The following is a 13839-nucleotide window of genomic DNA, read 5'->3' as shown; positions in this document are numbered from 1 at the left end:
ATGTGTTTGTAGGCACCTCTGGGATTGTGTTCCCCTTTTTGTTCAGGCTCAGAAAGTTGCAGATGTGCATTGCCCATACTTTACTGAGATTTGGTAGGTTTGTCAGTCTACTTGGCCTCCTAATTTATCATCCAAGGTGATGAGTTCTTAATAATTGTAGTATAAACCAATGCAACCAATACCTTTATACTGAAGGTTACGGGGCTAAATTTTCTTTCACCTGTCTCCTGTCAGGAATGTAAGCTCAGATGGAGCAGAAGCACGCAGAAGGCTGCGGGAGTGTGATGGCCTGGTGGATGCCCTCCTTCACGCTCTGCAGTCTGCAGTTGGCAAGAAGGACACGGACAATAAGGTGAATTTGAGTATTAAAACATGGTGGATGTTTGCATCAGTTTATGCTGAAGTGCTGCACTGGGATCCAACTTCTGTTTGCTGGTGCCAGAAGAGGATTATGCTTGCTCAGAAAGTAGAGTAATTGTCCTCCTCCCATGTCTGGTATCAGTGGTAGAGCTGCTGGGGTATCAGCAGGATGCTGCTGTGTTCCCCTCTATGGCTGATGAGGGGAGCAAAGGCTGGTCGCTGAGAGGGGTGAGGAGACTCGTGCTTTATTGTCAGTGACATTACTGGTATTGTTCTGCATTGCTTAATTGGCATTTATAAGTGCAGTCTCCAAATCAGAATTGAGTCCCATTTGCACAAAGCAGCAAAGGAGTCAGTTCCCATTTTAAAGAATTTATTCAGCACCATCTCTGAAGACTGAAGTGCTTAGACATTAAGGAATGTCTTCAGACCTGCAGCACTTTCACAGTGTTTTGGGGTTTTTTTGGTGCAGATTTTATTAATCTGTTTTTATCATCATCTCATCCCGTGGCACTTGAAAGTGTATTTATATGCATGAGGAATATCATAACTTTAACCTGTTTAAAAAAGAGCATGCTATTTCTCTATAACACCAGAAGGCTTGTAAAGCATTGTTATTTCATTCTGTGTCTCACCATGTGATGGCCTGAACAAGGGGGTTACAAAGCCCTGTTACTTAATCAGGTAATTTTGGAAGTGGATTTTGTAACCACCTGGTGGTTTCCATTGCAACCTACAGAGCACTGCTCTTGTCAGAACCCGATGTGCTGTGGATTAGCTATTACTACAGGACAACGTGGGTTCCATTGAAATCCTCACAAGGCCTGGGTTTTGACCCAGAGAAAATTTAATAAAATGGGCCCCTTGGAGATTGTAAATGTTGGAAGAACGAGAGAGAGACTTGGATTAAAATAAGATCCTTATATGATCATTTTCTGCTGTGTGTTTGATCTTTTGGTGAATTGTATTCTTTATGTTAAGATCAAGTGGTATTTTTGATTAGAGAGTTTTCATTTTGAATGGATACTATTTATAAAGCGCTTCACTTTTGGAAAAATAAAATGGGGTTTAGAAGAAGAATGAACTTTAGATTAAGGGCCTTGACTAAATCTTCCTTTGGAGCTACATGGTTTTCCTGGGACAGGTAGCCTTCTTTTTTCAATTTCACCAAGCCCTCCTCTGTATAATATAGTGGTTTGCAGGTAAGAGGGTGCAGTACCTCATATAACATAAATTTCTTTGTAACAGTCTGTGGAGAACTGTGTGTGCATCATGCGGAACCTTTCCTATCATGTCCACAAAGAGGTCCCTGGAGCTGATAAGTACCAAGAACTAGATGCTGGTCAGACTACAGGCACAGGAGGCTCCCAGAAGAAGAAGAAAGATGATGCTGGTTGTTTTGGTGGAAAAAAAGCTAAAGGTATGTGTTGCAAAAAGACAAGAACTAGAAATGGATTTGGGGGTAATGTTGCTGTGCAGTCCTGCTCTTGCAAACACATTCATTGTGTTCCTTTAGGATGATGCAGTTTGTGGAGTGCTTGCAGTGTCCTGGCACATGTTTATCTCCTGTGTTGCATCACTATTGGGTGTTTGGGACTCTTTTTTTCCATGATTGCTGTAATTTTGTTTGGCTTTAAACAGGAATGCTGCATGCTGACAGATGACATTCTGCTGTTGGAAAAAGGTGGATGTGCTCTGCCTCTGCATTGCTGTGTTCTTGCATCTGTCACATCTCTGCTCAGTCCCCTTGCTGGGCTCTGTGGCATGTGTGCCCTTCTTGGGAAGCCAAGCCAGCATGGATCCATCCATCCATCCCCTGCATGGCACTCCTGCCTGTACATCTTCCATGCCTCCAGACTCATACTTGAAAACAAATGAAAAGCCTCCCCTCCCACTCAACCAAAACCTCCCAATTCAGTCACTATTTCAGTAATTTAAATTGCAAACACGATTTTGTAGCTTTTAATTGTCAGTCACTTTTAGACCTGTTCTCTCCTCTGGGGCATGAGTGTTGCAAATGAGTTTCATTATGAGAGGATTAATAGTCTCAGTAACCCCCCTTCAATGTTTCCTTTACAAGGAGACACTCAAATTATATCCGTTTTCTTTGTTGTTTTAGAGAAATTACTATTCTAGACTGAATTCTGTTTCCTTTCTTAGAGAAATTACTATTCTAGATTAATTCAGAGATAATTAATTCCATTTTCTGTCTAGGCTTCATTCTCCTCATTCATGTGTACACACATCCTGCCTTATTATTTATAGCCAGGTGCAAGGAAGGGTTTTGCCCCTAAAGAGCTGATAGGGAGTTGTTTGAACTTGGTGGACTGAGTGCTGCACATTACTCTTTGATCTGACCTGCACAAGTTATTAAAATATTATGTGTTTCCATATGTGTTAGGGAAGTCATCACAGTGTGAACTTGCTTTTGCAGACTAGTCTGTCATCAACTACATTTAGACTGTTTAAAATAAAAAATTGATGGGAATCTTCTAAAGACTCGGGGGGAAACTAAAGAAGTAATTCTGCCTGCCTGGCCAGCCTGTTCTCACAGGGAGTGACTGAACCTGCAGCGTGAGCCCCTTTGGAAACCTTGCATGTGTGCTGACTCCAGCCTGCTCCCTGCCACTTGCAGTCCATGCTGTTGCTTTGCTTGAGAGCAGCACAGTCAATGGAATCCCTTTCAGCCCTAAAAGCTCTGCCTGTGGTGGGAGGGTGTTGTGCTGAGGGAGACCCATCCTCCCCCCCATGGTGGTGACAGGGGCTCTCCCAGGTGTGTGTCCCATGCCAGGTGTCTGCCTGGGCCCACCTGGAGATTCTTCTCCTGGGGTTCTGCTCCTGGGTACTTTCTGTTCATCAGCTGAAGCACCAGGTCAAGTCTTTCTGGGCAAACTGGTCTCAGAATCATCTGATGCTGGAGATGAGCCTGTGGATTGCAGTAAGCAGTGCAGGCACTCAGTGGCAGCTTGGGTTTGGCTCTGTGTGTTTGGCAGGAAATGACAACATATTTTAATGGTTTTTTCCACCTTTTTACAGTGCTCTTTTGAAAGTGTGCTGTTCCCCAGAGGGAAATCAACTGGTTATAATGCTGAGCTCACAGCTCATAGGATGTAGATCAAAAGAATAGAGGGTCTACAGACAACTGTTGTGCTTAAAAAATAAAAGTTAAAATCCATTCATAAATGTGCTTTTAAAATCAGAAAGAGAAGCTCCCTTGTCTCACTGTTAAATTTATGTGGATACTGGTCTGAACCTGCCTTAATTTTCTCAGTCTAGAACTTCAAAATCGATCTGTTCTGTCCTTTCTTGTTCACTTAATCTTGCAATGTTTCCATGTTTATTTTATTTCATGGTCATTGATCACAGCATTTCAAACACCTCTGCAAAGGGCTAGTCATCCTTCTGTCCCCTCAATTTTGTGAGCACCTTTTCATTTAATAAAAAGAGAAAGAAAAGGAAAAAAAAAAGCTGTGCAAAGAAAGATTGGGGGTTTTTAGGAGTAACACAAGGGAGAACGTGAAATACCTTGGTTTGGTTTTTTAATTGATGAAACTTCTGTAGTCTTGTAATACTCAGGTTTGGAACCTGTTCTTTGAAATTCTGCCTCTTTGTGACTGTTCCTTTGTATTTTCTTCATCCTGTAAATTTTTGTTTTCCTTTTGCTGCTTTTCTGGTAATTAGAGGAGTGGTTCAATCAAGGTGAGTCTGCAATACTTTCTTTTCCTCATCACCATAACATGCTTTGTTTGGCTTTCACATGCAAGGCTAAGAGCTGAGATCAAGGTCTTCATCCACCTTCTCCTGCTCCCCCAGTGCATCCTCCTGTTCATTTCAGCAGACATCAGGAAAAATCCTCTGAGGGAGCTTTTGCAGTTTGGTCTTTCCATACCACAAATGGAAAGCACAGGGATTTATTCATTCTTGGTGTAAGTGCAGTAGGGAATTGCTGTGCAGCTGGCCTGCTGAGCCCAGGAGAGCAGGAGCACCAGGCGTGGCTGTGTCCCTGTCCCCAGCCCTGTCAGAGGGAAGGCTCTGCTGGGCTGCTCTGGGGGTGGAAGGAGCCGTGAGCTGCAGCAGCTTGGGTGTGCTCTCAGGGGTGCTTGGTGCTTCTTTGGGGCACGTGCCTGGGCTGCTGCAGCTCTGTTACTGGCACACACAGGAGCTGGAGGAAGCCCCCCAGTACCTGTCCCCCTGCCAGGGGATAGGCTTCAGTTTCTCATCCCAGCAAGTAAAATTGCACCTGCAAGGCACAAGTCTGAGGCTAAAGCTTCCCTCAGCTGGGAAGTTCATAGGCTGTGGGTGCCTGGGAGACTCCCTTGCTGAGACTGACTTGGGGGTGAAGGCAGGGGCATTTTCAGGTTGACACTTGATTCAGATCATGGGTTCTGGAGGGTTGGACTAAAGGAGAAACGTTGGGGAGGGGAAAAAAAAACACCCAAAGTCTAATTGCTCCACCCAGCAAATGCTACTGGGTGGTGTTCTGCAGAACACTGATTTTTGGGCTGTGAGTGGTGAGGCTGTGGATGATGGACTTTTTGGCAGGACAGAGCTCAGTGGTTTCTGTCACTCCTTTGTGGCCAGCTCAGTGGCTGTATTACTGAACACTGGGGAGGATAAGGTGAGATTGTTATGAAGAAGCACTTTCTCTTAAACTTTTATTTCAACCCGAAAGAAAGCATTTGGGAATTAATCCTTCAGCAGAAATGGTCTGATTATGGTTTGATTATACAGTAAAGCAAAACGACATTTGAGGAAGATCAACAACAACATTAGTGGTTAATAACGCTGGGTCACACTTCAGAGTCTGTTCCGAGTTTCTGACAGACGGAAAATGCTGAAGGTCATGTTTTGGTTGTTTCTTACATAATGAAAAATAGCAAGGGGGGAGAGGGGAAGAATTTTAATCCCTCTGTTTCAGAGACTGTAAATTGCATCTTGCACAAGCAAGTCTCATGCCAGGCAATTTTCCCAAACCAGAGAGCTGTGCCAGTGCTACAGCCAGGTCTCATAAAACAGGCCTGTCAGCAGGCATGTTCAGAATGGTCTCTTGGCAAAGTTTGGAGCTGTGCTTCTCATCCAGCATTGGCTTTTCTCTGGCACACCTCAGGCTGGAAAACCTGGAGAACCTGGATATGGGTGGAAATTGAAATGTACACAAACAGATCTTAAACTTCTCTCCTGCTGCAAGCACAGTTTGTGCTGTGGTTTCAGCATCTCTGTGGTGCACAACCCGATGGTGAAGATCCAGGCAGGGTGTGCTCCATACAAATCCCAGCCACACAGGTTGTGTGTGTGTGTTCACATCCCTGTTGTGAACAAATACACAGGCTCAGGGGCAGAGCAGGGTGTTCAGAGCTACAAAATCTGGCAGTGATGCTGATTTTTGTGTTATCAGGGGTGCATGGGGGTGGCTGAGAAGGTTTTAATAAGTAGACTCCTGAATTGCTACATTTGGTCAGCTTTTTAGAAACTCCCTAGTGTTTGTGAAAATCAAATGGGAAAAATAGCTGCTGGGCCTCAGATTGAAACCTTTGCTTTCTGGGTGGATTTGGTTTGAATTTTTCTTGCAGCTTACTCACCTTGTCTATAGGAAAGCCCTGGAAGTGTAGGTCCTTGGGGTATTTCCAAACACAATCCATTTGATTAAGCAAGTAATTTGTAGAGTTGAAATCCCCTTGGTCAGAGTTCTGTGTTCTGTACTGCTGCCATTGGCAAGCAGCTGGCAGCTTCTGCTTTGGACAGATGGGCTTTGGCCTGCGAGGTGGAGTTCCTTCCAGGGCCGAGAGCAAACCAGCAGAGGCTCCTCCAAACCAGCCAGTGTTTGCTGTCTGGCCCAGAAATGGAGAGACAGCCACTGAGGAGTCCAGAGCACAGGTGGAGGGTGCTGTCTTTATGAAAGATAGGTCTGTAAATAGGCAGCTGCTTTGGCATTCCCAGCTCAAAAGTAGCAGCCAACACTGCACTCCCGGACAATTTCTCCTTAACAAGTTGTGCACAGCCACAGTGCTTACTAAACACTGCCACTGGGAAGAAGGGAGTTCTTACTGTGCCATCTCAGTTCTGCAGGGCTGATAGAAGTGCCAAACCAACCTTTAAATTATAGAGAGAAATTTTGAAATGAGTAGTTGTGTCAAGTAAGGTCTGGCTCTCTGAGAACATGTTCTGAGGTTTAAACTTATCTAATGGCAGAGACATGGAATTTGGGGTCATGTGAAAAAACAGTTTGTCCTACTTGTAGATAAGATGGAGTCACATTTATGGGTCTGCTTTAAGTCTATAATCTTTCCTACTCTGACTTCCTTCCTTGAATGCTTTTTTTCCTTTTAATTCCCTCTGCCCTGCTTTTCCCTGTCAGTGCCCTAAGGGTCAACAAGGGTTTGCAGCCAGTAACTGGGTTCAGCTGCAATTAAGAAGGACCAAGTCTTTTGGTGATGTACAGCACTTCTTTCTGGTATTTGGTTCCCCAAGCAATGTGTTGCTCCTTTCACAGAGCAGAAAATTGATGGAAGGCTGTGGAGTGCCACTGATTCCTGTCCCTTCCCTTGGAAAAGATACCTTTCAAGGAGTGCTGTAGTACCTGGCTGCATGACCTTTTGGCAGCTTAGATGGGCTTTTGCATACTTCAGTTAAGGAAATTACTTCAGATCAGCAGAACTTCTAGGTGCATGTTTTGTTTTCAGCAGTTGAAGTTGGCTGGTACTCTGTGTTGGCATTTCAGAAGAAAAGGGTGTGATTCCATCCCCTCCCAAAGAAAGGGAGAAGATGGAGCACCACCTTGAAGGGGGGGGTCCCTCTTAATGTTATTCCTAAATATTCATGATGGTATTTAAAAGCTCTGATTCTTCTCTGTACAGTAGTGAGTATTTTTATCCTTTTGTCAAGAGGAAAGGTTCAGTGACCACTTGAATTTACTGTTCATGTACCATCCCCCTGCTGTAGCAAGGCAGGGACTGGCCTTTCCCATCTCCTGACCTGTTGCAGTCAAGACTCAGACTCATCTCCCCATTACATTTTCAAGGACTATTTTCCTGTTTGCTTTTAAGCAGCCTGACTGGTGGAGCTTCCAGTCCTTTCTGTAAAACCTCCATTAACAGCCTGGTAGTCCCTGTGCAGAAGCCACTTCTGGCAGCTTAAATTGCATTGTTTGAATTCATCCCATTGCACCTGCCTTCCCTGCTCTGGAGGGAGAGGAACTGAATAACTTGATTTTTTTTTTTCCCCCTCAAAATAATTTGGGAAAGCTAATTTGTACACTGCTGTTCTCAAAAGCCATGCAGATTCTTGCACTGTCTTCCAAATCTCTCTCTCTGCTGCCAGTATTCCTCTGACGGCAAGATTCCTGCTTATCCCACAGCATCCATGTGGGCTTACCCAAGGCAGTGCATCTCCTTGGGGGCATGGAAACTAACCCTTCCCTCCCCCTGTGTTTACATAACCTTGAATTCTCAACCTAACTAAAAGTGCTGGTTTTGTTCTGTTGTATAAATTAAAGCTGATGTAATAGTTTGATACTATTTCTTAGCAAAAGTATGGCATTATTTCCATTAGCTTCTAATAAATAGCAAAAATGACACTTTGTCAATTGAAGGGCAATTCAAGGTTAAGTTGCTGGCTGCTGTCTGTACACTATATTAAATTTAGGTCTTCCTGCCTGGTTGTTGCCTTGAGAATAGAAGCTGCAAAGCTGTTGTTTTTTTGCTCTGCTGCTGAGTTTTTGCTTGAGCTAAGCTTCAGGTCAAAATTCCTCTGTGAAAACAACAAGTAAACACTGGGCTTCTGAGGGAGGGGCACAGCTTTGCAAGAAGGGAAATGGCACAATTTCTGCAAGGTTTCAAGCACTTCTAAGACTCTCTGAAACACTGGTGCTAAGCATGTTTGCAGATCAACCTGAAAGCAGCATAGGTGTTTGTGCCTGAGTTTGCTCATGCTAAAACCACAGCTGTGCAGCTGGACTGTGACCAGATACACAGTTATGGATAGCACTCTGTGATTTATATTCTGGGTCTGTATCTTCTCCTATCTTGTAGATGCACATGACAGTAACTTACCTGTCAGTGTACTGACTGACAATCTTCTCCATCTGTTGTCTTCTTTTTTGCACAGGGAAGAAGAATGGGGATTTGGACAGGAATTTTGATACACTTGATTTGCCTAAGCGGTCTGAAGCAGCGAAAGGTAATGCTAATGTTTGTGCTTTTGGAAATAACAAGTAGCTTGGGAGCTGTAAGCTCTTAAAGGGACTTGAGACATGAGTGTATCAGGCTCATCTCTTTCTTTTGTAGCCAGTTAATTGAGATAATGGATATATCTGTGCATGCTGTTGTCTAGTGTTGAATACTGGATACAAATTTTTATCTAAGACTGCTGAATATAGAAGTCTGTCTGATTTGCAGGCTCATCTCTTTCTTTTGTAGCCAGTTAATTGAGATAATGGATATATCTGTGCATACTGTTATCTAGTGTTGAATACTGGGTACAAATTTTTATCTAAGACTGCTGAATTGGTGGAATCTCGTAGAAGCCTGTCTGATTTAGTGTTAGGTGATTGTAACTCCAGAGGGGGTGAGTGGAGGCTCTCCTCCTCTGCAGCTCCATTTGCAACCCACCTGCACCACGCCTGACTGTAAGGAGTTGTGAAATGCACTGGGTGAGAGTGCTTGGCACTAACCCTTCTCTTCCCTGGCATCTCTGTCATTCTTCAGCATTCTCTGGAATTGGGTGACAGCAGGCATTGGGGATTTTTGCCTTTGCTGATAGTCAGTCTTCCCCTGAACACCGTATTCCTCCCTGTCTGTAGTGAGCAGTACTTGTGGTTTTCTAAAGACTGGGAGGTTCACAGAAAAATTCTTCTGCATTGTGCTTTTGTATTTCAGCTCTGGCAGAGGTGGAATCTTTCACAATCTGCATTCCCTTCTTGCATGCATGGTACTTTTTTAAATTGGAGATTAGGAGGTGATTTGGGATTTTGTCAGAGTTCTTAGAGCATTGGATGGTGTTTTGAGACTTGCACGGGTTTTGATTGGAAGTGTGTGCAATGTCTCTGCAAAGATCCAGCCATTGTCATGGCAACTGCTGCTGTGCCACCCTGTCAGCCTCACCTTAACGAGCTCTGAATACCCAGAACTACCTGAGTATTCCTCAGAAGAAAAATTTTAAACTCTTCCCACATCACACAGAGAATTTTGGAGAGTGTAGAGAGACAATCTGACTCAGTGGAGAGATCCATGGACTTGGGATACCTGAATTGCACTTTTGGTGACCTTGGTCTAATCCACTTATTTGTGCTTCAGTTTCCTTACTGTTAACTGAGAGCAGCAACAGAGGCCATGCCTGAGCTCCTTAGAGATGTGCTGGTAGTGAGTAATGGTGTAATAATTATACATAGATAGTGCTGCACTCAAATTCACAGTGAAACTCTGATTGATGATATGCAAACTAAACCTAAGATGTAAATGAATCTAATCTATCTACAGACACCCTTTATAGTGGATGCAGTTTCTAGTCTCATGTCTAAACACTGATTTTCGTTTGGTGTATTATTGCACAAGATCTTCTGTATCTTGTGAAATAATGCAGGGTAGTAAAGAACCTCTCAGAAGCTGCAGTTCCATCCTATTTAGAGAGCTGCAGGAAACTTCTAACCAGCCTTCACTGGCTGCCATCAGTTCAGGCTGGGAGCTGATTACAGTGCAGAGCAAGGAGACACCTTTAGGATGCAGGAAAAGAAAGGAATGCAAAATATAGCAAAGGCTTCAGCATTTGCATTCCTTTCTGAATGTGACTGGAATGTAGGTGCCACTAGAGGGAAAAGATGGAAATCAAGAATTTCTGCAAGGAAATGTACCTTGCATAGCTTTCTTTTTAAAATAAGATTAAAAGCTTTCATGTGGCTCTGTTAATGGTAGAAGTGATGTGCAGATCTGATGGGAGATGGATCTGTCTCTGAGCTTACACAGCTTGTTATATTTCATTGCTAGAAATCTCACACTCTTGAAGAGGTTGTTTGATAATTTTGAGATACCCCCATTTAATCAAATAGATTACATATCTCATGATAGATAAGGTCAGGAGATTAATCCCACAGCATTTTGAAAGAAGCACTTTGACATGGAAAATGGCATATTTTAAAAGTAACTATTGACTTGTGTGCAGAGTAAAAAAAACCAAGACATTGATGCATTTCTGTTCACTTTCTTGCCAGCAGTTTCCTGCCAAGCATCTGATTTACTTGAGAATTCCTGGATAGTAAAGGTTCTAACAAGGTTGCTTGAACCTTAAATTGTTCACTGAAATAAAGAAAATAAAATTCCCGTTTTAAAACCCTGCAGAACTCTGGTCAGATCTCTTCTATAGAGGATAATTGACTCTGATGAGATCAGCTCTCAGCTGAGGCAGAACCTCGTTACCGAGATGGAAAAATCATGCAAGTTTTAATGATCAAAAGCACTCAGATTGAGTGACATGATGAAGTGCTATTTCAAAAATCAACAATTATAGATTAATCTCTTTCATGTATTATTAAAGCCATATTAAAGTGAGTTTTCAGCTGGAATCTTTGTGAGCAAATGACACTGCAGTAATAAGATTTGTTCATTCAATGCAGCAAATGAACATTGTAGTAGTTAACAAATATTGGGATGTAGTGTTGTTAAGTTTCCTGTAATCTTATGGTCAACATCCATGGAGCTTATCTGGTGTGTCTAAAGATGTGGTTTCAAGAACTTGGCATCATGGTTTCCCTTCAGGATACTCCTAGTTGTGACCACTGAGCTCAATTGAGAGTATGCTTATGATCACTTGAAAAACCATGGACTGGTAGCAGCAGAGTAGCCCAGACCTATTTTCTATCAGTTATGGAAACTTCATTTTGACTCCAGATTACTTTAATGGCAGGAATCTCTGCCTGTCTTTCAGCCAAACATCATAAAACCAGAAACTTGTGTCAGTTGTGGATGGGGACTGGCTGGTGTCTGTGCAGGGTGCAGAGGTTTCTCAGACCTTCAGAACATCTGTCCTGCTGGTACATCTTAGGAGCATCTTCATTTTGGAGCAATCCAAAGGAGTTGTAACCTAGTTTAAATGCTGGCACTCGCTTTTTGCCCCCCTGAAATTTGTTCTGGTGAGGAATGAATGAAGGAAGGCAGTTCTCTTTTTCAGAGTGATGAACTACAGTCTCTCCCTGATGGTTCCTGGTTTTTTAATGGGAATCAGGTTTTGCTGCAGCACATGATTTGAGCAGCCCTGAAACCATTTCTAAGCCTTTAATGATTTTATGTGCTAGGCATTCTGGCAGGGGAAAGCTTCTGGTTCAGGGTTGTTATCTGTGGTAAACTGGATAATGTCAGACTGGACAACTTGCAGTGTTTTCAGAAGTTGTCTCATCTGATATTAAAAAATTAATATGTGTGCCCTGGCAGTGTCCAGAGTACTCCTGTCCTCATGAGGAAAGATTGTGAAAGAGAAGCTTCTTGTTTCCTCTTTGTTGAAAAGAGCTTTTTTTTTTCCTGACAGTCAAAGAGAGAGAGCATAAATTTTGGGGAAAGTGATATGAGCTTGCATAGAGAAGGGAACAGCACTGACAAGAAATTATGAATGCTGTCCTCAGAACCTTGCTAAATTTAGGACTTTCAAAAATTGCTGCTTCTGTGGCAGCGGGGGGAAGTCTTACTGAAATCCCTTCCCCAGTCTAAAGTAGGTCAGTGATAGTGGTGCTGGCTGCCTGCTCTGCACTGCCACAGCGCTGATTTCTCCTGTGTGCACATTAAATGTGTAGCATAGTACAGCTCCTGTGCTTTGTTCACAGAGTCCTTCACTTCTGAGCAGGAGTAGTGGCAGGAGACCCAGGCACTGGGGGAAGATGAGGATTAATCATATCTGTGCAGGGGAAGGCAGTGTCTCAGTTGGCACTACCTCTGCAATAAGGTTTTCTGAACTGAACTGGCTTGGTGTGTGTCAGCCCCCCAAACACATTACGGGGGTTTTAATATTTAATCCTCCTGCATGAAGGTGTTGGACTGTCCACCTCAGTGCTGGAGTATGGGAGGAGAAAGTCCAGAAGGGCAGAACAGGTTTTTTATGTGGAATCAGCATTAGGTTATTCCTAATTAAATCCAGACCTCTGTGCTGTCTGGTTTAAGCACATCTCATGGCTTGTTGTTTATGTGCACATACGTGTGAGGGCAGAACAGTAGCTGCTCTTTGCAGCTTTGGGTGTTGAAGTTCAGCTCTCATTTCAGTTTATCTCATTAGGGAGTTGAAAATCTTCAGCCATAACGAGACATGCAGGTAGATTTCAGCCTGGTGGATGAACTAGCTCATTTTCTCCTTGAAAGCAGTTATTAAGCTGTTTATTAATTTCTCTTTTCCTTTTTGATTACTTAAGTTTAATTCTATTTTAATGGGAACATAAGTTTAGGAGAGAGTTGTGCTGAAATACTGAACTAGTGTTAAAAATGCTTGTAATTGAAGAAGTCTATTTTGTTGCAGTGGGGATGTCAAAGACAAGCTGAATTTATCTGAAAGCTCAGCTTTGTGTGTAGGCTTACCCTGGTCAGCAGCCTATGTAGGCAGGGAATGAGATTGTGGATGAACTTGTCAGCAGGTGAATTTTTTCTTCTCCATTATCTGAAATTCTCAGTCACTTTCCATGTAGCCTCATGCTGATGATAGATTTTCTATTCCAGAAGGCGAGTGTTTAAATTCCCTTATAAATCTTTGTATTACTGCTCCAGGAAATTAGACTTCCTGGCACTGTCAGGGTAATGACTTTAACTTAGTAGATTACAAAAGTGCCAGCAATTTGTCTTCAGCTAAAGGCAACATGTAGTAGAAGGAGAGAGAAACTTCACTTTACTCTGGCTTTAGTTTGTAATTAAGATTGGCTGAAGTTCTCATTTCACTGCTGCTTTAATTTGCTTTCTTTAAATCTTGACAAGTTGACTCAAGCACTCACCTGCCCTTTCCAGCTCCCTTCTATCATTAGTTTTGATTGTTGTATTGTGAATAAGTGGGTAGAACTGATTGATTAATGGCACCATCCACACCCCTCCTGTGCCTGCTGCTGGAAATTCAGGGACTGGGAAGATCTCCTCTGTGAGAGCGAGTAACAGGTTCTTGTATTAACATCTTTTGAGCATTTCATGCACATTATTGAGAATGCTGATCAGAATTATTAAGTATCTCCTATTTCTGTTGCTTTCCTAAGCTGAGTATTCATTTTGGTCCCATGTGTTTTTCATAATTTACAAAGCAGTGAAAGGTTTCTCATCTGTCTTCCAGTGCTTTGAGTCAGAGAAGATTTATTGCCTTGAATAGGAAAATTCCCATATGGAACCTGCACTTGCCAAACTTTCTCTAATCTGGTACCTTTAAATTCCCATTCTTTTTCCCTATATTTTCAAGGAATTCAGAGCAGGCACCTGTGGATTTTTCCTTTCGTATGTGCACAGTCTTTGCATAGCTGACTGCTAATTGTTCTGG

At 42.8% G+C, this 13839-nt stretch overlaps 1 protein-coding gene across 7 annotated transcripts in view; it reads left to right on the top strand.

Moving 5' to 3' along the window:
- The window catches only part of ARVCF (ARVCF delta catenin family member), a 250175-nt gene that overhangs the window by 198701 nt on the left and 37635 nt on the right, over nt 1-13839 (top strand). For 6 of the 7 annotated variants that reach the window (XM_039724775.1, XM_039724776.1, XM_039724777.1 and 3 more), the window contains 4 exons: nt 235-352; nt 1609-1780; nt 4042-4059; nt 8464-8535. In XM_039724775.1, coding sequence (XP_039580709.1) covers nt 235-352; nt 1609-1780; nt 4042-4059; nt 8464-8535 — 380 coding nt within the window. The remainder of the gene's footprint in view (nt 1-234; nt 353-1608; nt 1781-4041; nt 4060-8463; nt 8536-13839) is intronic. The other variant, XM_039724778.1, reaches the window with a different exon arrangement.

The sequence above is a fragment of the Passer montanus genome, unplaced genomic scaffold (genome assembly GCF_014805655.1).
Source record: "Passer montanus isolate IOZ18808 unplaced genomic scaffold, ASM1480565v1 scaffold53, whole genome shotgun sequence".
In the NCBI taxonomy this organism is placed as follows: Eukaryota; Metazoa; Chordata; class Aves; order Passeriformes; family Passeridae; genus Passer; species Passer montanus.
Note: the sequence above shows the minus strand (reverse complement) of the source record. Positions and strands in the feature narration are given on the sequence as shown.